We start from the raw sequence: 26,748 nt of genomic DNA, 5'->3' as shown, positions 1-26,748 counted from the left end.
GGACCATTTGAAACTATCAACAGGATCCAAGTCAATCCATTAGAAGGTTCTAGCTCAAGAATACAGAATTTTTTTTGAGAAGTCACCAAGTTAGAGAATTTACGGTACAGAATACACTGAAATCGGTATTTCTTAGGGAACACCATTATGCCTGGCTACAATTTCAGTGTAATGTTGTATTTAAAACTTTTATGGTTTTAATTACAGAAGTAATATACTCAGCTCATCCTCTATGCGACTTGCCTTATTTTGTGCACACATTTCTCCGTGCCTTGTTTATCTTGGCTGATGAAAAAGCAGCCACAGTAGGGATGTGCTGGGCACACGGGTTAACTAGATCTCGACTTCTGAAAATACAGGTAGCTTCCAAGTTTCTGTGGTAACCAGCAACTCTGCAGCAAGCATCCACATCTATGTATACATTTGCAAACTTGTAAGAATGTTTCTGAAGAGCAGGTTTCTGGAAGTGGATTGCTAAATTACTGTTGTACTTGAAAAATTATGATCAATACTCCAAAAAAGCTGCAGTATATGAGAGGACCCTTTCTCCTCTCTTACACCTTAGCAATCTTTTGAATTTTTCACACCTGCGTCTTGTTTTGAGTTTCTTTGCTTTTTTAAAAGTCAAGCATCTTTTTGTATTTTTTTCTGACTTATCCATTCATAAACTTAATTTAGCTAATGGGTTATTCTAGTCTTATTGATGTACAGAATCTCTTTACATATTTGACATGCATTATAAATATTTCTCTCAATGTCATTTATTTCTGGCAATTTGCTGAATTGAAAATTTCAATTATACATAGTCAAATATGAGACTTTTTTCCATTAAGGCTTCCAAGTATTCTACCTTCCAGGCTTTTCTCATCACAGAATTACACAGCTTTCCTCTATTTCCTTCTGCTCCTTCTCTAATCTCAAGCCACCTTTGGTCACCACTGTCGCTAATGTTCCATGTATCAGGATGTCAGGCCCTAGCCCCAATCTTGGGAACTACAGAGGGCAGGAAAAGGGCAGGACTTAACTGCAAGCATGCACAGAGCATTACTATGTAGACACTAAGTGGTTGATAAGGTCGCAACTGAGCCAGACCTGAGGTCTCGCTGGTGTCACTACTCGTAATACCAGTCAGCTTTGGTTTGCTGGGCAAGTTAATACCTTTATTTTGGGGGATTCAGTTGAGCTGCTTCTTTCTGCTGTTTCTCCCTTAAGCTCTTCTAAGGTGTTAAATGTCTAATAAGTCCTGGCTGGTCTTTCTTACTTGCAAAGAATGATTAGCATCAGTGACTCCTGCATGCTTCTCAACAGAACAAACTGCTAAAGGCTCTGCTGATGACACGAGCCTGCAGGGTGGGTGGGGCCCTCTGGATGTACAAGATGGAAGGGTGGCTTCTGCTGAGGCAACAGGTGTATGTGTGTATATCAGTTTCACTGCCGGGCCAAGCTGCCTTTCCCTCTGGGTGGTCTTCTCTTTAAGACAACAGGGCAGGCTGCAGTTACTTCTGGCACAGTGTGAAGGTCGTGCTGGGAGTCCCTGGCACCATATTCCCACCTTACTTAGAGGTGAGCGCAGCAGCAGCCTGGGGGCAAACATCAGAGACAGCCCCGACAGAGGAGGGGGCGGTACAGTGCAGCAATCCCTTACACTGTGGCCTGAGACCGCTGCTGGCCCTGGGGCCCTACGATCCCTGACGTGGAGGTTTCAGTGTCCCCATCCCCAGGGCTCTGCTGGGAACATTATTATTCAGAGCTTTAGTGTTCTCCTAAACTGCAGAATGTTCTATTCTGATTGATTTCTCTGCAGCCAATTCCATCAGCTTTATATAAAGTATTCCAGAAATTACCCCAAATTGCTGACCTACTGATAGGACTCTTCCCCTGTTTTCTATCTTTGCTCAAGCTCATTGTAATTTTTATATCTCTCCCGCCATGTCACTTGGACTTTGGAAGGGAAAGGAAGCATGTATGATCTCAGGCCATCATCCTGAACTGGAAGTCTTAACAGTAGTTACTGAGTGACTTTTTACATCAAATCTTTCCGGCTCAGATGCTGTTGAGAAGTACCGCAGGCCAGATCTACGCAGTACAGCACTGATGTTCTCTGGGAGGCCGCCTGGACTCCCAACTACATGATACACCTGTGATACTGTCCCACAGATATCACTGATACTCTACTCATTTTTTCCAATCTTTTTTCTCTCTGGATAATGTCTACTGATTGGTTTTCAAGTTCACTGGCTCTTCTGTATCTCTAATTTGTTGTTTAAATGACTCTGTAACTTGTTATATTAGCTGTTTAATTTTCTAGTTCCAGAATACCTACTAGGTTCTTTTTTTTTTTTTTTTACACTTTTTATTTCTCTGTGGAGATCTGCTATTTGTTTGTCATGACGAGCATATTTTCCTCTACGCCCTGAGTACAGTTACAGTAGCTGTTTTAAAATCCTGTCCATTAATACCAAAGTCAGAGTTGCTTTGGGGTAAATGAGGAGTGACTGCCGATGGGTGCAGGATTTCTTTAGGGGATGATAAAAAAGTTCTAAAATTGACTATGGTGATGGTTTCATCCACAGAAGAAAATCTCAATTTCCCAATTAATAGTATTCCCTGTCATCGAGTCCCCTATACCAAGTGTTGACTTAGCATCAATCCCAAATGCTAGAATTCTCTAGGAAAAAAATTAACTCCTAACAGACTATGGAGATGTAACAAATTATAACGCATGAAACTTGTTTGGATCCCAGTCCCTATGAAAAACTATAAAGGACATTTTGGGGACAGCTGGGAAAATCTTCACATGGGGTATTAGATGATGCTAAGAAATTACGACTAATTTTACTAGATGTGATAACGGCATTGTGGTTTCGAGGAGGATGTTTAGAAGGTGCATGCTGAAATATTTAGAAGTTAAGTATCATGAAGTCCACAGCTTACTGCCAACTAGTTCAGTTAAACACACACATACAGAAGGCGAACACTGCAAAATGCTACCAACTGTCACATCCAGGTAGGAGGTGCTAACTACCACACTACTCTCACACTATTTCTATACATTTCAACTTTTCATTTCAAAAAACTGGGGAGAGAAACTACATGGCTAAAAAAAAATTTATTAAGGCTTTTCAGCCTTTTTTTTTTTTTGCAGTACATGGGCCTCTCACTGCTGTGGCCTCTCCCGCTGCGCAGCACAGGCTCCGGACGCGCAGGCTCAGCGGCCATGGCTCACGGGCCCAGCTGCTCCGCGGCATGTGGGATCTCCCCGGACCGGGGCACGAACCCATGTCCCCTGCATCGGCAGGCGGACTCTCAACCACTGTGCCACCAGGGAAGCCCTTTTCAGCCACTTTATGATTAAAAACCATACAATGTCAATGTAAGTTTTATTTTGGCAATGATAAGGAAAATTTTGTCCCAGGAATCCTTACCACCTAACATTTTCCTAGCTATTACCCCTATTACCACAAGGTGTCACTCTTTCCACATTCAAATCAAAGGGTTTGCAAGGGAAAAGGCTGTTCTTATCAGTATAAAATGGAAAACACACTGAACTCCAAAGTTAATCTGAAAAACTTTAGAACCTCTTATATTTAGGAAGTAAAATTAGATAACTTGCTCAGTTCAGCGACAATGAAATACAGACTAGATATAAATGTTAAACTAAAAGTTTTTTAAAACTTTAGATGAAAAAGTTCATCACTATGTAAGAAATACAATCCCACAATCCACTACTTCAGTATCCAGATACCCTGGAATATTCCAAATGACCCTGAGGTCAACCTACAGATGCTGGGTCAACTAGCCAGAGCTCAGAACTGCCACCAGACACATTTAGGGCTCCTGCAAATGACCGTCTCTTTCTTGGAACTATCAATAGTTCAACCCTTCCCTCCACCCCACCTCTGCATCCACAGCACAGGGGCTCTGGCTACTGTATTGACACACTGTATCTGCCTGTCAATCCTCTGTCAGGGAATAAATAGTAAACCGTCAGTGCTCAAAGGAGCAGCATCATGAACCAGAAATTTTAAGAGCTTTAACCAAGGCATCCATTCTCCCTGTCCCCACCAGGCCATCATTAAAGTGTATTACAACTTAAAATCTGTTAACATTTGAGGAATCTAGATGAAGAACACATAAGAATTTTTTAAGTGTATTATTTGGAAATAATTTCAAACTTACAAAAAGGTACAAGAAGTAACACAAAGAACCAAACACCCATTCACCTCCTTCTCAGATTTGCCTACTGTTAATAGTTTACCATTGGTTTTACCATTTGTTATCTCCCATCCCTGTCCGTCTGCCTCTAATTGTCCCTTTTTCCTGAACCCTTAAGGATATACATCACAGTCCTTCACCCCTGAATATTCAGTGGGTGGTTCCCAAGAATACAGAGACACAGCTGGGTTATCAACTTCATAAATTTATACTGACACAATACGTTTACCTAATCTCACACACATTCCAGTTCTGTCACCACACCTTTACAGCAGCTCCCGACAGCACTGGAGCCAGTGCAGGTACAGGGAGTGCACGGGTTGTCCTTCTCCTCAGCCTCCTACAGCCTGGAATTTTCCCTCAGCCTTTGTCTTTTATGACACTGGCATTTTTGAGGATACAGCACCATTCGATCCTGGGCTTTTAGTACAACATTCCTCATTTTTTGCCTGTTTAATGTTTCTTTATGTTAACTGAAGTTATGCCTCAGCCAGAATACAGCCTAGCGATATCCATGTGCCTCCGTCACTTACATGATCACCTGGTCACCCGATCACCGGGTCACAGTGTTGCCCAATTATTCCACTGTGTAATTTCTGGCTGTTTCTTTTTCCTCACTTGTAACATAATAAACAGTCTGTGGGAAGACATTTTAAGATCATGCAAATTTCTGTTCAAATTTTCCACACAGAAATGCTTTGTACTATTTTTGCAACTTTTTTTAAAGTCTGAAATACTTACAAAACAGTTTTTTAGAATCTTTTAAAAAACAAAGCAACTCAAAATCTGAGTTTCATGTCTACCTGATCATAAAATCTCTGTGAAAGGGAGGAATATTAAACAAATAAACAAAAACCTGTGCCTCAGGCATAAGATTATAAAGGATAAATATTTTTTGGTCTCAGTATACTTGCAACCACTAGACATCGACAACAAATGGCTTTTCCTAAGATCTAGAAAGTTAACAACCCCATTAGCTTCTCACTTAAATGATTTTCCATAATTAAGCAGTTTTAAAGAGATGCTTCCACTTAACAGTCCTTTAGGAGCCAAACAGCAGCCAGAAGACTGCCAATGGCCATGGGAAGCTCTTGCTCACACACGTATCTGCCGGCCACTGTGCTCCTGCCTTTGAACCCCTGCCCCAGGAAGAGCCACCCACCGTCACTTTGCTGCTTAGAACGCAAACTCTTCCCACACGTTAAGACGGGTGGGACCTCACTTACTCTCTAAGTCGGAGATGATGAGGTTGTCATGAAGCTTCACCGCCCGGTGCTGTTCTACTTCGTCTTCAAGTTCAAAGATCGTTTCTTTCATGTCACTCCTTTCTGTCTCTTTTTCTTCCAGCTCTGATCTTAATTTTTCTAATGTCATATTCAGATCTTCTATTTGCTTCTTAGCTTCTTCTTGGAAGGCTCTGTATTCATCTTCTACCTGTGCAAAATTGATGGTGCAGATCAGAAAAGTAAGAGTTGTTCTAAGATAAGTCCTAGGACGGAGGCACACCTTGTCTCAGCAGGGAGCTGAGCGTGAGCTGCTCTGCGTGAGCAAGAACGACCTGTGTAACAGCTGGGTGGAAGGCGCTCTCCAGTAACATGGACTTCACACAGTATGCTTAAGCATGATCTGCTGCTACATCACTGACTGAAATTACACTGACATCTCACTGAACTTCACTATACTATTTATGAGGAAATTTTCCCTTCTCCAAAGTTTGGACTGCAGGCATGCATCTGATTAATGATTAACATGCTTTCCCACAAAAATGATGTCTGATTTGTGACAGTTTCAAAATCAAATTAAAAATGGAAACAAAAAAGTTCTCTAATATAGTCAGTGTTAGTTCATAGTGGCCCCCAACATACATGCTCCGACAAATACCACATCTCCTAAACTGTATCTATGAAAGTTGTCACTTAAAAAATTAAGGTTTAGGGGCTTCCCTGGTGGTGCAGTGGTTGAGAGTCTGCCTGCCGATGCAGGGGACACGGGTTCGTGCCCCGGTCCGGGAAGATCCCACATGCCGCGGAGCAGCTGGGCCTGTGAGCCATGGCTGCTGAGCCGGCGCACCCGGAGCCTGTGCTCCACAACGGGAGAGGCCACAGCAGTGAGAGGCCCGCGTACGGCAAAAAAAAAAAATAAATAAATAAATAATAATAATAATAATAAACACGACATCAGCAACCGCGTGGGACACAGAGCCCTGGCGATTGCCAGCAACCCTGGGCTGCAGTTCTGACTGAGTCCTCACTATCACACTGCGTGTAAAAAAAGGGGGCTGGACCAATGATCACTAAGGTCCCCACCAGCAACAAACCATGGGCCTCTAAGAAATAGGAGCCTTCACACTCTAAAAGTATTTTAAAATCACAACAGAACTCTACTTGAAAAACTACAACCACAAAAGGATAAGAAGAGGCAGACATTGCTGGTCCCACAGACTGGAATACTGGCTCTCCGTTTTTCTTATGCCAAACTACACTACAGAGGAGGATGTAAATCTGTATGACACACTCCCCTGGGCATACCCAGAACTAGGGACAACTTCTGTTACAACTTCAGTTAGTTGTAACTCCAGCCCCAACCTCTCACAGGCAGGAAAACAGTAACAAAGTACAAGTGAGTGGAAATGACATTATTATAAGAATACTTTTCACTCCATCCCAATACAAGAAAACCATTCTGAAGCTTAAAAAAATATCTGATTAACAAAAGCTAATGACACACCACCAGGGCTGCTGGCTCTCAGTAAGCATGCCATGTACTGCAGCCGCATAACACTGGTCCAGAACATTCTATCTACTTAAACAGTACCTTTGCGATGGTGTCCTGCAATCGATTGGCATCATTCCGGGTGTGAGCCAGATCTTCCTGCAGGCTACTGGCCAGAGTCTCTGCTTTTTCTTTGTCCAGCCTGACACTCTCCAGGAGATCCTGAATGTCAGACTTGTCTCCAGAGTTATGGATGGAATACAGCTCCGCCACTTTCTGCTTCTCGTTCTCCAGCTGGGCCTTCAGGCGATTCATCTCGATCTGGTCACTGGCCACTGTGGCTTTGAACTCCTCCAACGTGGCTGCCAAGGCTGCCTTGCCCTTCTGCTCAGACTCAACGATTCGCTCCATGTGGTGGTTGCGCTCCTTGAGTGCCCCGATCATCTCCTGAGCTTCCTTGTTGTCTTGCTCAGCCATCTTCAAAGTATTACTTAAATGCTGCTGGACGCCAAGAAGCTGCTCCCGTTCAAAACGGGTGTTCTCAGCTAGATCCATGTAGCGTTGCTCCAGTTCCATGTAGCGTCCACTTTTTACATCTTCATCTATGACATAGGAAATGTGATGCTCATCTAGAAGGGAGCGGAAATATTCGATCTGTCGGCTGAAGTGTTCCAACTTATCGCTTTGCTGACATAACGACTCCATGAGAATCACCTTCTCCTCTCCGAGCCTTTCGTTTTCGCTGTTCAGCTCCTGGGTGATCTGCTGTAGATCAGCGAGCTCTTGCAGAGTCGCCTGAAGTTCCTCACTCGTACTGTGTTGGTTCTCCTCCATCTGGTGTATCCGTTCTGTCAAACAAGCGACGGACACTTCGCTGGCGTTCCCGCTGCTCCCCTTCCGAGAGCGCTCTATGCTTGGAATGCCTTCTGACTCCGAGGACGACGGTGCGTCCAGGGCGTCATCGCTGGATGTGAGGGGCTGGTACACCTCACTGCACTCGCTGTCCAGGTTGTCCATAGAGTTACTGTGCTGATGGTCCATGAGGGTGTTTTCATCCTGGCTCAGGAGATCCTCCACTGACCCAGGGGCAGAGCCCTCCACCGAGGAAGTCAGAGTCCCCCCTCCATCGCTCTGGTTACCAGGGGTGATCTCTGGGCTCAGGGACTGATAGCCAAACAGTTTTTCAGAATGGTCTAGCCTCTGCTCTAGGGAGAAGCCCAGTGCGTTCAACCTGTCCTTTAGCATTCTGTTTTCATTTTTCAGCTGGTTGAGCTCCTCACGGATGGCAGTATTCTGTTCCTGTAACTGCAATAAAGTGGACTCGACGTCAGTGGGCTGGTGAACAATGATGGCTTCCTTCTCGGACTTCTCATCCCCCTCAGGAGGGTCCTCATTAATGCCCAGCTGAGCACGCATGTCTCGGAGTTCATTCCGCAAATGTAAAATCTCCACGTCTTTGGTTTTTGCCAATGTGAGAAGATCCTTCACTTTGGCTTCCAGAGCAGCTTTGTCACTGATCTGATTGTCCGATTTGGACTTGCTCATGCGAATGTCGCATTCCGTAGCCGTGCGACTGCGGGAACGTTTAGCCAACGCCATGTCATTAGCCCCCTGACCTGCAGAAGGTAGTTTTTTGCTCTGGTTTAGTCGGGTACGTTCACGTAATCTTTCTCTAGTAGAACTGGATTCTTTATTACCTGTGGAAGTGCTCCGCTTGGTTGAAGAACTTGTGCCTACATGTTTAAGACAAAGAATATAAGGCAAAAACTTAGCAGTAGAAAGGCACATAGTGGGACTTCCCCGGTGGCGCAGTGGTTAAGAATCTGCCTGCCAATGCAGGGGACACAGGTTCGATCCCTGGTCCATGAAGATCCCACACGCCGCAAAGCAACTAAGCCTGTGCACCACAACTACTGAGCCTGCGCTCTAGAGCCCGTGAATCACAACTACTGAAGCCTGTGCACCTAGAGCCCATACTCTGCAACAAGAGAAGCCACCACAATGAGAAGCCCATGCACCGAAACGAAGAGTAGCCCCCACTCGCCGTAACTAGAGAAAGCATACACGCAGCAACAAAGATCCAACGCAGCCAAAAATAAATAAATTAATTAATCAATTAAAAAAAGAAAGGCACATAGTTATGCCCCAGGTAGAATGAGATATAATCTAAGGATCTATAATCATAATCACACAGTGATTCTGACCTATACTAATTCTGCCTGAGAGTCTGGTTACTATAAAGTTGTTTCCTCCAAACTGGAAGATCAATCATCTTTTAATTATCAATGAAAAATGAAGTTTATACTGAGTTGTATGGAATGTGAATTATACCTCAATAAAGCTTTCACAATAAAAAAAAAGCTATACACATGAACTTGAATCCCAATCCATGGCTTTCAACAGGTGGCTAGGGACACAGTATCTAGGGCAAGCCAGAAGAAGGTGACTCTAGGGATAGCCAGTCAGGTAGCAAACTAACTGCAGAAACAGACAGTGAAGGAAGATTACAGATGACCAGAAGTGAGAGGCAGCCTGTGGACAAACAAAAAACCTAAGCTACCTACAATAACCACAAAAACTATGATCGAAGTAAATGCAAAACATTTTTCACACCATAAAATGCCACAAAATAGTACCAATAACAAGAATTATTAGAATAGACAACATGCACTTATACTTACTACACACACATATTAACACTACATGCACATTAATTTACACAAGCTTCATTATCATCATCCTGTTTTACAGACAAAGAAACCCAAAAAGAGATGTTAAATAATCTGCTGACATCCCACAGGTAATACATGGATGAGCCAAGATTCACACACAGGCAGGCAGTCTAAGCAGTATGCCACTCTGCCTCCCTAAGTGTTAGAAAACGATGATGCATCACTGTTAAGTTATAACAGCACGTTCGTCAAATATGCTGCACAAGGCACACCATTACTTAACTGCTAAAATTTTAAACCTGTGCAAACAATTGACATGATCATGTATTTAATATAAAAAGAACAGGAGTATGTTTAAATACCCACAAACACTTAAGGAAATCATTAGACTATTTTTTACTTTGAAAAATAAGTCCTAGACCTGACCAATAAATATTTTTAAAGAACCAACTGGTTCTTTATGTGGCAGGCACCAGGCTAACCAGGTAACGGGGAGTAAAAGGTCTACATGAGGGAGGATGATGTGGGAAGAGAGCCACTAATTCTGCCAGGGATCAGGTGTAGAGCAGGGGAGGGAATGCTGGTGGCCACACGACAGATGAGGACGAGGTAATGGAAGCAGCATCGTACACAGAAGGAAAAGTAAGGTCCTACAGTCGATGGAAGCAGCAGGGGAAGGTTTCCATAGGGCCCTGAATGCCAGGGAGAACTTGGTGAGTTGCAGCAACAAAGGTTCAATAAATTTTCTTGAGCAGGGAAGAAACACAGAGAAAGACTACTTTGATGGAAATTAAGCTAGAGAATGTGAAGTGAAACATGAGGAAGAAGGAAAAGCAGTAAAACTAAAGGAAGGCCTGCATTCGGGGAGCAAGAGCTAGATCTCCATAAGAGCAGAGAAGGGATAATAAATCTGTAATAGATTTCAAAGGCAGAAGTAACAGGATTAGGAGGAACAACTGCAAATGGAGGCCAAAAGAGGGAAAAGATGGGGCAACTGATCCGGGGAGGTGATAACTGAGTCCAGCCTTGTGAGGGCAGGAGGCACTGGTCAGCAGGGAACCACGGGTGTGCACCCAGGGAATTCTAAAGGGTAGAACGAGGAGGAGATACTGGTGGGATTAGAGTACTGAATTTCCTTCTTAACACACAAGCTACAGTGCTAAATGTGGTGACGACCCCAGGCTTGCGGGTGAAAGACTTAAGGTCCAGTCTCTGCTCCATCACCAGCTTTGAGGCCTGGTACAAAATGGGCACCCAGTAAGCATTCACTGAGCAAATGAATGCATGGCCCTGAGCAAGATACTTGAGCTTTCTAAGTGTAGACTGCCATCTCTAAAATGAGACTAATGATAGCCTCTACTTCACAGGGCTGTAGTGAGGATAAAATGGAATAACGCCTCTAAAGCAAAGTGAGGACTTCCACGTTTCCTCCTGGTGATCATATTGCATTGCTATTACAATTAACAGTGGGGCGTGACCTGGAGTGGGCGGAAGAATCCACAGAGGGTCACAGCAGGAGAGATGACAGTAAGCAAACTTGGGCTAGGAAAAAATCCAATACACACAAGAGGGGACAAGAGCCTAAATAATGATAGCAAAAGAAGGTCTGCTATCATTTCTGCCAATTTGCTTTCATACACTTTATTACAAACATATGACCTTAAGTTTATAGGAAGTTTCAAAGTTTTTTTCTGTAAGTGTAAGAAGTAAAATATGATAACATTACTCCTTGGACTACAGAATGAGATCTAGAAACAAACTGCTGCTAACGAAGGAAGAAAGAATGGTAGGACTGGAATGAATGGATCTAGGCATCAACCATCAGAGGCTGCTAACAACATGGAGCGGGACACGGCCAGAAACAATGGGCCTCCTGACAGACAGACAACTATTACCTAGGAAGGAATTGGTGGGGGTAAGAGGAAGGAACCTGAGTCCGTCCCATCAGGGCTCTAAATTCAATGACATTTATAGTAAACAGAGAGAATAAAAGAATAAAATCAAGGACATCATAGGAATGTGACATCAAAATCCAGATCACGGGACTTCCCTGGTGGCACAGTGGTTAAGAATCCACCTGCCAATGCAGGGGACACTGGTTCGATCCCTGGTTCGGGAAGATCCCACATGCTGCAGAGCAACTAAGCCCCTGTGCCACAACTACTGAAGCCCACACACCTAGAGCCCGTGCTCTGCAACGAAGAATGGCCCACGCTCCCTGCAACTAGAGAAAGCCCACGTGCAGCAGCAAAAACCCAATGCAGCCAAAAATAAATTAATAATTTAAAAAAAAATCCAGATCACAGGAGGCAGTTTCATAGTGGTCCAGTGGTTAGGGCTCGGCACTTTCACTGCCAGGGCCTGGGTTCAATCCCTGGTCGGGGAACTAAGATCCCACAAGCCACACAGCATGACCCAAGGGTGGGGGGACATCAAGATCATGGGAGACTCTACAGATCAAACAACCAGTTTCCACAAAAATTAAATTGCAAGAAAAAAGTGGGATGAACTCATAGATTTAAAATGAAGATTTAAGAGACACTTCACCAATTACTATATATGGACCTTAAGTGAATCCTGGTAAATCCTGATCCAAACAAATAACTAAATATATGTATGTAATATTTATAAGACAGTTAGAAATTTAAATACTTACTGAATAATTTATGATTTGAGAAATGATTATTAATTATTTTAAGGACTGATAATGGTATTATGAATATATTTTTAAAAGAATCCTTGTCTTTCAAAGATAATTAAATATTTGTGGATGACATCTGGAATTTGCTTCAAAATAGGGGAAGGTGGGTGGTCAAGGAGCTAAGAGTGGCCATCAGGTGATAAGGGTGATGAGTACACAGAGATGAAATACCAGATACTTTTGTGCATATTTGAAATTTTCTACGATTAGATGGAATTCCCTAAATACCACTGCACTCACCTACTCAAACACAAAGGCAGTGTAACCCTCACACCGAGTGCGCGCATACCTGTGCTACTCTTGGGTCTGTTCTCCATGGTGCTCATGGCAGGGGCGGATGCTGACGGTGCTGTGGAAGGGCAGGTGCTTTTCTTCCCTTTGACACCATTCGTCACAGTCACCCCTCCAGCCATCCCAGCTAAAAGGTCATCACTGCTCTTGGTCTAGAAGCAACAGAAGATAAAAACAAATTGATTAGAAGAAGCAAGATTAAATAACATTTTGACACTAAACAAAGCCCTTGACTTTTACGCTGAGTTCAAGAACTCTACAAGGACTTTCTGACAGTTACCAAGCAGCACATCACTCTGTGCTACAGAAACAGAACTTCTTCACTGCTTCATAAATGATCACACACTTCTTTTTTTAATTAATTTTATTAAATCTTCACCCTAGTATATACTTTTTTTTCTTTTATAAAGCCATTTTTAATTTAATTTTATTTAGTTATTTAGCTATTTATTTTGGCCACACTGTGCACAGCATGCAGCATCTTAGTTCCCCACCCAGGGATCAAACCTGCGCCTCCTGCATTGGAAGCACGGAGTCTTAACCACTGGACCTCCAGGGAAGTCCCACACACACTCATTTTTAAAATATGAAAATCATAATGTACTCAGAGATGTTATGGAAGCCCACTGTGTGCCCCCACGTGCCAGATTCAGTGAGAGGTGGGAGAAAGTGCAGACATCCTCCTTGCTACCACTCATCTAGGATGTGACTCTAGGATAGCGACATCACATGTGCTATCTCAGGAAAGGTCTGTAATGCCACAGGAAACGCCACCTTGCAGTTTCTAGAGAGAAGCAGTACTGAGGGTCATGAGGAATCTTCACTGCTCTGAAGTGATGCAACGATGGAGCCAATGTCTAAAAGAAGTTATTCTGGGGCTTCCCTGGTGGCGCAGTGGTTGAGCGTCCGCCTGCCAATGCCGGACACACGGGTTCGAGCCCTGGTCTGGGAAGATCCCACATGCCACGGAGCAGCTGGCCCCGTGAGCCACAAGTACTGAGCCTGCGCGTCTGGAGCCTGTGCTCCACAACAAGAGAGGCCGCGAGAGTGAGAGGCCCGCGCACCGCGATGAGGAGTGGCCCCCACTTGCCACAACTAGAGAAAGCCCTCGCACAGAAACGAAGACCCAACACAGCCATAAATAAAAAAAAAAAAAAAAAAAAAAAAAAGAGCTGGTGACACGTACGTGCGCCGAGACAGCGCGAAAAAAGAAAAAAATAAATAAAAATAAAAGAAGTTATTCTGAAATTTATTTTTCTTACTCTATTTTTTTTGTAGTCTAATTTAAGCCAAAATTGAAAGGAGGGTTGTTGTTTTTTTTAAAGCCTAAGTAATATACAAATAAAAAACTAGAGATTTTATGGTTAGAGTGAGGGTTAAATGATCACACTACTCAAGAAAGACCATTTGTAATATTTATTTATGTTTTATGAAGATGATTGAAAAAAATGTGAGCTTTTTAAAAAGAAAACAAGCACTCTGGAGAACTGGATTGGATATAAAATTGTTACTTAAGAAAAACAGTGAAGAAATCTGATTTTACTTCTCCTAGAAATGAGAGAGAACAAAGAGGAGTTAAAGATCTGGGGGGGGTGGGGGGGAACCTGCTTTTAAATAAAATAACCAAAAGTTTTGCCCACTAAGGTGAAGGCACAAGTTAACCAGCCAACTTATGTTGTTGCCCGTTGAGATAATCACCCTTGGATAATCACAATGAATTCATTTCTACAAATTAAAATGGTTCAAAAACAACTCATCTCTAAATCTGAAGCCTCTCCCAGTTCTAAATGTCAGTGACTGTATATGGAGTAGTACTATTAGGTAGGTCAATCTGTCTTACTAAAAAAGAGGCAGAGGAAAATTAATGTTTTAAATGAATTGTCAGAATTAAGCTTTGGTAATTTAGGGTTGTCACATTATGAAAAATCTAGATCACATAATAAGGAAGGGGTATATTGCATTAATCATTAAGGATTGTTCATATTCTTTTTTTTTTTTTTTTTGCGGAGCACAGGCTCCGGACGCGCAGGCTCAGCGGCCATGGCTCACGGGCCTAGCCGCTCCGCGGCATGTGGGATCTTCCTGGACTGGGGCACGAACCCGTGTCCCCTGCATTGGCAGGCGGACTCTCAACCACTGCGCCACCAGGGAAGCCCTGTTCATATTCTTTAAGACTAGTTTCTCTTAATGAAACTGGTTATCAAGTATGATGCAAAAAAAAAATTGTAAATCAATCAAGTTGCACTCCCTCCTTGTCAATTTGTACCTCGTCTACTAAGCAGTAAATAAACTTAGCATACTCTTACATTTTCAAATCATTTTTTATATTGTTAATAAAAGTTAAAATTATCTTTGAATTAATTTTCCTTCCTCCATAAGTTAAATATTCTTTCCTTCCATAATAATTACATCTGAAGACCACCCTACATACTCCTGTAAAAAGTGGCTGAATTGTCACAGTTCTCTGTTTACAATTTGCCTTTGGGTAATGGCAAAATTAAACATACATCAGAGCACCAAATCAAAATCTATGCAATTATCACAATAACTAGAATAATATAATATTGTCACATGAATTAACCAAACTGTATATATAGGCACTTGATTTATGACCAAAGAAGCAGTACAGAAAAAAATGGAGTTTTCAATAAATGGTGCTAGGTCAACTGTATATTCACAAAGGAAAAAAGATGAATGAGCCCTATTTCACACCATATCAAAAATAAATTCCAAGGCTTTCTATCATTCAAAATCCTGAATGATAAAACAAAAAATTGAAAAATTTGACTACATAAAAATCTTAAGAAAAAATTTAAATTTTTGCATGGCCAAAAAAAAATAAGCAAAGTTTAAAAATAAAATCCACACATGAGAAACTGGGTAAGTATACTTGCAATATCTCACAGATAAAGGGCTAATATCCCTAATACACAAAGAACTCTTAAAAATTAAGGGGAAAGAGACCAAAAAACACAAAGAATAGTGAGCAAAATGAACAATCACATACAATCAACTCACACAAATGTACGAAAGAAGGTGATTAGTCAGTCTAACTCATATTAGAAATACAAAGTAAACAACATTGAGATACCATGTCTCACCTCAGACTGGCACAAAAGGAAAAAGTATGACACACTCCTTTGGGAAGGATGTGAGGAAACAGGCACTCTCATAAGTTGTTGGCAAGAATGCAGCTTGATTGACAAGAGCCTTACGGAAGGAGTCTGGTGACATCTAACAAAGCTACATACACCTTTACCTCCTGCCCAGCAATCCCACTTCTAGGAATTTAAACCTGAAGACACACTTCCAGTAAGACAAAAATACACTTGCATAAAGTTACTCATTGCAGCATTGTTTTTAGTTGCAAAATACTGGAAACACCTTAAACGCCTGTACATAGGTTAGTAGCTGAATAAACTATATACATCCATACAATGAAATGTTAAACAGAATGAGAAAGACTGCTAAAAAGTGGTGTGAAGAGATTTCTAGAATACTTTAAGTGGAAAAAAGCCAAGTGCAAAAGTATATCTAATTATGTCAACTTTTGTGTAAGAAAGCAGAAATACAAAACAAACATCTGCTCATTTATGCAAAAAGAAACACAGAAAAACTAAATTAGACTGCTTACCTCTAAGCAGTGGGTGGAGACAGAGTAAGGAGGATGGGGGGACACTTCTCTGACCACATCTCATACAGTTGTGACGCGTGGAACCACGGGAGTGCTTCACGTGTTCACAATGAATAATTATACAAACAAGGGTGGGGGGACCCTAAAGTGGAACACAATGGGAACAAATGGACACAACTCCATTTCAAATGAATCATACAACCACATGGGGTTGGAATGGGGGCAATCAAGTATCTTTTGAACACACTATTTTGACCATAAACCCTCAAACTCTCAAGCTAAATACAAAAAAGTATAAATTCTGAATTCCAGCTGGTAGAATTGTTTTTTTGCAGTGGTAACAGTGAGTAAATCTGTATTTTCTGTATATTCTAGGATTGAGAAAATAAACAAATCTATTATAGATAACCAATGCCACTGTCAGTGGAAGGGATTACAATTATGGAAAGTGCAAAGGCTACTAGCAACCTTGTATAGTAACTGGAATTGGAAGTATCAGTGTGAAATGAACTCTGAGGTTTTAATGTGTATGGAGAGAAGTAGATACAGAAATTGGTACAGATATGCATGTACACATGTGTGCGCGCTCCTACCTCTGTCTGCTGAAAGGGCTTAGAAACAATATGTGCAAAAGCCATGAGCACACCTAGCTTCCAGATGGTTTAAATTCTACCCCTCACTGAAAAGATCAAGGCCTCCTTGAAGACAAGGCTGATTCTAGGGCTGGGGCTGGAAAAGCAGGAAATTTATTGTGCCAGAAATTAAGAAATTGCTCAGAGAGGGGCTTTCCAGGTGGCGCAGTGGTTAAGAATCCACCTGCTAATGCAGGGGACACGGGTTCGAACCCTGGCCCGGGAAGATCCCACATGCCGCAGAACTAAGCCCAGGCGCCACAACTACTGAGCCTGCGCTCTAGAGCCTGTTTGCTGCAACTACTGAGCCTGCGTGCCTAGAGCCCGTGCTCCGCAGCAAGAGAAGCCACCACAGTGAAAAGCCAGCGCACCACAACGGAGAAGCCCCCGCTCGCTGCAACTAGAGAAAGCCCGCGCGCAGCAACAAAGACCCAACGCGGCCAAAAATAAATTAAAAAAAAGAAATTGCTCAGAGAATACGAGGAACATGTCAGAAGGACACGAGAGCCAGCTTGAAGGGACTCCCACTGGCCAAACTGGGGACAATCTGAGCATCAAAATAAATGATGCTAACAGTTTACAGCCCACTGAAGAAGAATCCATGAATCCACACTAATATAAATGAATACACAAATGGGAGAAAAGTAAAAACTCTTCCTTATAGTAGAATGCTGACTAATAAATGTAGAAAGAATGATGGAATTATAAAATTACCACTTGGCAAAAATCATAGTAATAATCATAGTAATAATTGATTCTGGAAAGAATTACTAAAAATTGCTAAAACTAACGTGAAAGTTTGATGAGAGAGAGGATATTTACAGTGTCAAGTATTTTCGACAAGATACTTATTTTTACAAAAGGCGACATAGTAACCTGATAGTGGAGGAACCTAGCAGACACCACCTTCACCAAGTTATCATCACCAGGAACACTGACACCACACACCACGTGCCTCTGGAAATGCTGCACCTAGGACGCCCAGCTTCTGTGGGACTCCTGCGGGACCCTGCAGCCCCAGCCTATGGAAACACTGACAAACCCAAATGTGGATGACAGTCAGCCAAACAAACGGGACTACACGCTTTAGTAAATGTCAAGGTCCTAAAAGACAAAGACTGAGGAACTATTCCAAATTTAAGGAGAATGAAGAACAGCTATATGCAATTCACGACCCCGGACTGAATCCTGGACCAGAAAAAAATTTTGCTTCTTTTTTTGCTAAAGTGGACATTAGCACAATTGGTGAAACTTAACTAAAGTCTACAGATCAGACACTAGCATTCTATCAATGTTCATTTCCAGATGTTATCATTGTACTATGGTTATAAGAGAATGGTCTTGTTTTTTAAGGAAATACACACTGAAATATTCAGCAATAAAGGAGCATTAGCTCTACAATTTACACTTAAACAGATCAAGAAAAAAATTATGTACTTCTGGGGGCTTCCCTGGAGGCTCAGTGGTTAAGAATCCGCCTGCCAATGCAGGGGACACAGGTTTGAGCCCTGGTCCAGGACGATCCCACATGCCGTGGAGCAACTAGGCCCATGTTCCACAACTACTGAGCCTGTGCTCTAAGAGTCCGTGAGCCACAACTACTGAGCCTGTGTGCTACAACTACTGAAGCCCACGCGCCTACAGCCCGAGCTCTACAACAAGAGAAGCCAGCGCAATGAGAAGCCCGCACCACAATGAAGAGTAGCCCCCACTCACCGCAACTAGAGAAAGCCTGTGCACAGCAACGAAGACCCAACACAGCCAATTAATTAATTAATTAAAACAAAAGAAGTAGAAAGAGAAGGTACAGAGTAGGAGAATATATGTACAATGCATATAAATGACAAAGGGTTCACGTCTAGTATAGGTAAAGAACGATAAATCAGTACAAAGAAACACACTGCACCACCTCAGCCACTAGGACGGCTACTACCAAAAAACAGAAAAAACAAGTGCTTGCAAGGATTAGCAAAAGGGGAACCCTTGTGCACTGTTGATGGGAATATAAAATGGTGCAGCTGCTGTGGAAAACAGTATGGTCGTTCTTCAAAAATTAAAAATCAAACTACCATACAACCCCACAATTCCACTTCTGGGTATATACCCAAAAGAATTGAAAGCAGGGTCTCTAAGAGATATTTGCACACCCATGTTCACAGCTATTATTCACAATAGCCAAAAGGTAGAAGCAACCCAAGTATCCGCTGATGGAAGCATGGATAAACAAAGTGTGATCTATACATACAGTGGAGTATTATTCAGCCTTAAAAAGGAAGGAAATTCTGCAATATGCTACAACGTAGATGACTCTGAAGACATTTTGCTACAGTAAATAGGCCAGTCACAAAAAGACAAATACTGTGTAATTCTACTCATATGAAGTACTCAGAGTAGTCAGACTCACAGAGACAGAGAGTGGAATGGTGGTTGCCAGGGACTGGGAGGAGGAGATGGGGAGTTAGTGTTCAATGGGGACAGACTCTCAGTCTGGGAAAATGAAAAAGTTTTGAAGATGGACGGTGGTGACAGTTACTCAGCAGTGTGAATGTACTTAATGCCACAAAACGGTACACTTAACAATGGTTAAGATGATAAATGTTATGTGTGTTTTACCACACACACACACACACAAGTTGAGGAAAAAAAGACACCACAGTAAAAATATGGGCAAGTGATTTGAACAGGCACTTCACATAAGAGAATATCTAAATGTTCACTAAACACTTAAAAATAAGACAAGGAAAGGTGCTTAATCTCATTGATAACAATGCAAATGCAAATTAAAGCCACTTTATAACATCTCTATGAAAGGTTACAATGAAAAGAGTAATGTAAGTGCAGGTGAGGATGTGGGGCATCCCAGAGTAACCCCTTTGGGAAATGACTGGCCATCTACCTATGAAAGGTGAACGCCATGCACTTTACAACCCAGCAATTTCACTCCTGGTTATGGAGTCAACAGAAATGGGTGCACCTGCGTATAATAGACGTTGTGTAGGATGTTCATAACAGTACTATGACTAATAGCCCCAAAGGAAACTCCAGATAGATGTCCATCAAGGGCAGAAGAGGTGTATGGCTTGTGGACATTCCATGGTTAGTAATCAGCAAGGAGGAGCTGCTTACACATGAATGTATATACAAAACAGACAGACTCACAGGCATAGAAAACAAACTTATGGTTACCAAAGGGGAAGGTGGCAGGGGGGTGGATAAATCAGGAGTACAGGATTAACAGATACACACTACTATACATAAAATAAGATAAGCAACAAGGATTTACTACAGCACAGGGAAATATAATCAATATTTTTTAAGACCTATAATGGAAAATAATCTAAAAAAATATATAATATAGCTGAATCACTTTGTTGTACACCTGAAACTAACACAATATTGTAAATCAATTATACTTCAATTAAGAAAAAAAAAAGGGAGGAGCTGCTGCTATAGGCAACAACAGAGATGAATAACATGACCTAAACACAGTTAAGGAAACCAGACACACATAAAAAGAACTTCATGTCCAATTACCTCTATATAAAGATCCCAAACAGGCAAAATGAATCTTGGGGGCTAGAAGTTAGGGAGGTAGTTACTTCCGGAGAGGAAGGAAAAGGCAGTGATGAAGGGGGCACAGAGGGGTCGGGGGGGAGGCCACTGAGGTGCAGGCAGGCTCTGCTTCCTGACCTGGCTGGTGGCCCAGGGTACGTTCACCCCTCACTAAGCCCAACACAGATGCTTTGTGAACTTCTCTGGGTGTATGTTCTACTTTATCAGAAAAGTAAAAACAAAACAAGAAACAACTCTGCACTTTCCAACTTGCCTTTTACACGAAGGTACTTGCAGGCTCTGATACTTTTTTCTGTTTTAATTTTTGTTACACAGTTCTATAAATAAATGTGCATTCCCACATGTAAACATCCCCCATCAGCAACAGTCCAAAAAACCGAAACTGATGAAGGAATAGATTTTTCGCCTACTTTTTAATAACAGGTGCAAAACACAAATCATTTGGTAAAAACATACAGATACAAATAATGAAATAATACAACCAAAGAATACATGCTTCTCCAGGTAAAGTCCAAGTTTCATAGTCTGCATCTCTACCTCATAATTTAAGATTAGTTTAAAATTTCTACTTTCCAGGTTTCAGAGATGGATTACTCAGTCACACTGTGAACATACCTTTTACACTGAAAAGGTATGATCACAAATAATCATTGAGAATCATCAATTATTTAGATAAACCCTAACTTATTAACTCTCATCTATCAAGTTTTAGAAAAAAGTATCCCCAGGACAATGAAAAAGTGTACTACTTCTAAAGGATTAAGTGTGGACAGCCAGAAAGTGCAGGCATGTAGGAGACCACCTCTACCTGGAAATAACCCTCTCTGCTGGCTGTGACAAAGAAGAATGACCCACACAAAGGCCCAAGTCAGATGTTACAACTACTCACAGAAATGGGAACAATTTCCTCCAAACATGCTGTGAACAGCCGTAGTGCTTCTTTTCATGTTTACAAAAGCTCCGTTCAGACTCAGAAAGGTCCTCCCCTACATCTCACTAGATCTAGCTGCAAACAACATTTGAAATGAGAGGTAAAGAAACACATATCCTTGGGGATTCCCTGGAGGTCCAGTGGTTAGGACTCGGCACTTTCAATGCCAGGGCTGGGTTCAATCCTTGGTTGCAGCCAAAAAAAGAAACACATATCCCTGTACCCTGCCAAGTGTAAGAAAAGCGTTGGTGTTATGTGAATCCTGCGCAGTGACAGACACCGTGTGGATGTCCACGAGAGTGGATGTGTGGACACGGTGTCTCAATGATTAAAAGCCAAATGCTTCATGCTTCTGGTAATCACCAAGGCTCCATCAGTTACAGAACTCAAGTTGTGGGAAGTGACCATACGCTAGAGAAGCACAGTGAAATATGGAAACTTAGAAAAATAAAATAACAAGTTTGTGGGTTCCCTAGGTCCTTTCGCTTTTTCCAATTTTTCTATCATTTTCACTATTTTCTTCTTTCCTTCTTACTCTAATTTCTATTTTTAAGTAAAGCACTTGCTCCAGTTGAGGTAAAGTGTTCCCAAATAGTTTCACCTTTTCTATGACCCTCCCCACTCCACACACACACACACACACACAGAATTACTTAAATCAGCCAACTCAGCAAAGCCAAAGCCATGGACAGCTGGCACAGAGCAGGGATACGGTTCTGCCTTACAATGAAGAAGTACTCACTGCTCAAGACTAGGCTGCCATCGACTCAGGATACATGCTTTGGAAGACCAGACACGCTGCTCAGGGCACGCTCCGGAGTGAACCTCAGAGACACTGCCTGCCAGTGGGGAGGAGGCAACAAGGCAGGCAGTAGTGCACACCCCGTGCCAACGCTTCAGCCTGCTCCTCCGGCCCCATAAGTCATGGGTCACCCAGGCACACAGGCGCTCCACTCTGAAAACAGGCAAGCAACTGAGTGAACAGCTGGGGCAGAAAATACCAGCTTTCTTACACGAGAGAGAGGCAGCACTGCCACCAAGGAAATTGCTCAGCGTGCTGATTCAGACTAACGGAAGTAGGGCAAAGGTCTACTCCTGGTATCACCCTCCAGGCCGCAGGATGACACCCAGCTGCTCATCAGGGATGTAGCAAGGAGAAAATCTGGTGGCATCTCCAAGCCCACAGAGTACGTCTGCATTCAGTTTCGACAACCCTGGAATAGAAAAACCAGCATTTCCTGCTAGATCTTTCAACACATATAAGGAAGTCCCTCATCAGCTGTTCCTGTGAGGTGCTTCTTAAAATAATTAAGTCACATCTGTAAAGCCTTTCCTGGACAAAAGGCTTCTGAACAGATCGCGTTTCAGGTACTTCTTGGTTCCTCCCTATCAGACGAGCAAAAACTCTCTCCAGGTTTTCTCTATAGAGTCAAAGTTTCTACCCCAAAACACCAAACCTCAAAACAAGCAAGCAAAGAACAAATACATGAATTCTGGACTGAGAAAGACTGGAAGAAGACCATGTGCATCTCTGTCCAGTGAATCTAAGACTTGACCAGCAGAAAAATGGCCCAGAGTCATCTCAACACAGACACTGAGAACACCCATGGGAAGCCTGCTACTGTCAATCAATCCTGAGCTGCAGGAAGTGTCCAGAGCTAACCAGGAAAAACCCTACTGCCAGTCCCTTACAAAGCCCTTGCTGTGAGCCAGGCCCTGCGCCGTCCTCTTTCCTACACCCTCACTTCCATCCTGACCGCAGCCCTAGGATGCACATGCCCAGCCTGGGCCTGTCTGCTCCCAAAGCCTGGGATCTAACGTACCACTACCCTTTACTAACAAGAACTAAACTAGCCTCTAAAGAAAGGAGTGTAACAAGAAAACTAGTTATGCTCTGACTAAATTAATATCACCCAATTTTGCCTGGGATTAATACTGGATCAGTTGTCAAAAAACAAGTAACAGTTTATGCTAACAGTGTAGGGGAGTGGGTGGGAATAAAAACCCCTGTTCAGGGGTTTCAGGAATGTCATACTGGCCATCCTTTAAGACCTCACGCACATGCTCTTGTCATTAAGCCTTCTCGGGCAGAAACAATATTTTCCTACTTGAAACTGTTTATGCTACCCTCCTGCTCTCCCAGGGCATGTGACTTTTTCACTTGTATTTTAGTTGTTCGTGCCAGTGACTTGCCTCCATCCTTTCCCCCAGAAGCTCCTTGAAGGCAGGCTCTCCCACACCGGCACAGCGATTTGCTCACAAGTAAGCCTGCTACTTGGTTTCGTTCGTAAAGACCGACAAAACACTAATTAAGTCCACCACACCGTGAACTCTCTTTGAAGAGGGTGAATCCTAAATAACGTTTATGTGATAAATCAAACATCATATGAAGACTCACTCCTCCTACAATTCGTCACATATTTAAACACAACCACGTAAATACCTTTGACAATGAAGCTGCTGTTCCAGGCTTTACGAGTTTGCCTCCTGCAGATGCTGAAGAGCTGTTTTCGGGTTTCGTTTTGTCTGCTGTTTGCGCTTTGCTTATCCCAGACACCTTAGGCACTGAGCCAACACTCCTGCTTGTTTTCTTCATTCTGGGCTGCCTTTTCGTGATGCATTTACAAGCAAATCTGTGGAGAGAAACGGCATTATACCGAGAACAAAACCGTAAGAAAGCTCTTTAAAAATTTGTTTTTGAAGGATCTTACCATGAACTAAATAAAAATGTTTGAAAGCTAGATGTCGCTACAGAAAATAAAGGATGAAAAATTCTTAGACTTATTAATCAGAACGCACCCTGTTTTCAAGGCTTCCTTCTTGAACACTACTAACTTGAAATTATTTTGTGCATTCTAGTTCTCTCAGTAAAAAGAATATCCTACATCTCTAACAGAACTGGCTAACACCAGTACATTTAGTGAAGCAATAATCATCCTGGCACTTGAGAATGAGCCACTTTGCAGGTCTCTAAGGTGATCACACTTTCCAAATTATCCAGCACAGTCCTAATTTCAAATATTTGTTGTGATATTTCCACATAAACCAGCAAAACAGCCCAGAAACTCCAACATTCAGGATCTAAATATATTTCCCAGTGTATCTCTTTTATCAAGAGGAAGCATCAAAATGCCTTATAAGAACATAAGCCTCAATATTTGGTTCAGAAAGTAAGGGCACTCTTTTACACCCTTAAAACCATGACAGTAAACCTTTCGCTTAAGTGGAACAGACTCAATTTCAAGCTTAGAGGACCTAGAATAACACTGGCCACACACAGAACTACGGCCACAAAAACCCTTCAACATACCTCTATTAGCTGAGCTAGAAAAGCAGTCTCTACAGTAGTATCATGTTTGGAAAGACACATTGGCCTGGTCTGGGTGAAGTAAATAATACGACTAACAAAAATGAAAGCCTACTGTGAACGTAAGGAAGTTTATGTACAATGACGCTGAGAAACTACACTGAGCACAAAAAAGAAGTTGGTCTATTTTAGGAAGATTTCTACACACTAATAAAAATAAAGAGAAACTTACAGAATAGCCTTTTGGAAAAGAAAAGGCTCATTCCAATAGCTTCAATGAACACTTCACCTAGACTGTATTCGAACACTCCAGATTTATCTTGCCTGACGTAACACAAACTGTACCAACTGGTTTGGTGGCAGAACAGTGAGACAGGGCAAAGGGGGCTCCGCTCCACCCTCACCGTGATAAGGCCTTGGAGCAAAAAGAACACTGTTATTGATACCAAGCAAAACACAGCAAGACCTCAGTCTCCTCTCCAGCCTTCTCCCAACTTCCTGGTTCTTCCTTCCAGAAAATGCTGTACTTGGTGACAATCAAATCACCCGTCTTCTTGCCCTGAAGCCTTCTGCTTTCTACTTCCCTGTCCCATTGGAGCACTCAGCCCAGAGTTGGCACTCCCTCTAGTTTAGCTCCACCAAGCTCCTCCTTATAGGTTCCCAGAGGACACTGAAAATGACCAAGACAGACATGAGCGGCTTCCCACAACACGTGCACCACAGTTACGCTGATCCCTGCCAACTGGCAACTTTGTGCTTTTCTACCTGTAAAATTAAGGAATTAGATTGGACCCATCACTAAGTTGATTTTGTAGAAAAATCAAGTTCCTAAGAAACTTTCCTTCAACGTCTCACTTTCCCTTTGTACTTACCTTTTTTCTAAGTCTCATATCTTGTAAATGGCTCCCCAAAGTTTCTTTCTTCTCTGCTCCAAATTCCATGCCTGCACTCCTTCCTACACTACTCAGACCCTCTCCCATTCTCTGCCTACTCCTCCAGCTGCTGTCAAATTAACTTTTTCTAGACCAGCACAATCCAACAGAACTTACTGCAACTATGAAAATGTTTGGTATCCATCTGTGCTATCCGAAATACAGTAGCCACTAGCTACTTGTGGCTACTGAGCACTTGAAATGTGGCTAGTGTGAATGAGGAACTAAAATTTAAATTTTATTTAATCTTTTTAAATTTAAAGTCACATGGTAGACACCACACTGGACAATGTAATAGACTGTCCCTTTCCTGCTGCTGTCTCTGTCCCAGAGTTAAAGCCTAATGAACTACCACTTCCCTCCCACTAGGGTGGCTATAATCAAAAAGATAGATGGTAACAAATGTTAGAGAGGATGTGGAGTAACTGGAACCCTCAAGCACTGCTGGCACAAATGCCAAATGGTGCAGCCACTTTGGAAGATAGTCTGGCAGTTCCTCAAGTGGTTAAACACAGAGTTACTAGGATTTCCCTGGTGGCACAGTGGTTAAGAATCCACCTGCTGGGCTTCCCTGGTGGCTCAGTAGTTAAGAATCCATCTGCCAATGCAGGGGACACTCAAGCCCTGGTCCAGGAAGATCCCACATGCCGCAGAGCAACTAAGCCCGTGTGCCACAACTACTGAGCCTACACTCTAGAGCCTGCGAGCCACAACTACTGAGCCCTCGTGCCACAACTACCAAAGCCCACAAGCCTAGAGCCCATGCTCCGCAACAAGGGAAGCCACTGCAATGAGGAGCCCACGCAATGCAACGAAGAGTAGCCCCCACTCGCCACAACTAGAGAAAGCCCGCACGCAGCAATGAAGACCCAACGCAGCCAAAAATAAATAAATAAATAAATTTATAAAAAATAATAAAATAAAATAAATATGAATTTTGACACGTAACTGTTCAAGCCAGACTATACTAGGAATAAAACAGTCAGAAATGCACAGCACTAAGCTGAATCACTGTGAATCTGACAGTTACAAACAGTGTTGACTTGGGCACGAGGTCCTGGCAACTCAGATACATGCCATCTCCATGCACGCTCTCCAGAATGTGATTTTCTAAAAGGGGGAACCACGCTTGGTGTGATGGCTCATCT

At 42.5% G+C, this 26,748-nt stretch overlaps 1 protein-coding gene across 3 annotated transcripts in view; it reads right to left on the bottom strand.

Annotated features, from left to right (window-relative positions):
- Nucleotides 1-26,748, bottom strand: part of SPECC1L (sperm antigen with calponin homology and coiled-coil domains 1 like) — a 128,843-nt gene that overhangs the window by 69,949 nt on the left and 32,146 nt on the right. For 2 of the 3 annotated variants that reach the window (XM_082641584.1, XM_082641585.1), the window contains 4 exons: nt 23,805-23,994; nt 12,590-12,743; nt 7,030-8,660; nt 5,442-5,649 (listed from right to left, as the gene is read on the bottom strand). In XM_082641584.1, coding sequence (XP_082497710.1) covers nt 5,442-5,649; nt 7,030-8,660; nt 12,590-12,743; nt 23,805-23,957 — 2,146 coding nt within the window. In that variant the 5' untranslated portion in view covers nt 23,958-23,994. The remainder of the gene's footprint in view (nt 1-5,441; nt 5,650-7,029; nt 8,661-12,589; nt 12,744-23,804; nt 23,995-26,748) is intronic. The other variant, XM_082641586.1, reaches the window with a different exon arrangement.

Source organism: Mesoplodon mirus, assembly GCF_964341445.2.
Source record: "Mesoplodon mirus genome assembly, chromosome: 13".
Taxonomy (NCBI): Eukaryota; Metazoa; Chordata; class Mammalia; order Artiodactyla; family Ziphiidae; genus Mesoplodon; species Mesoplodon mirus.
This window is presented reverse-complemented; position numbering and strand designations above follow the sequence as displayed.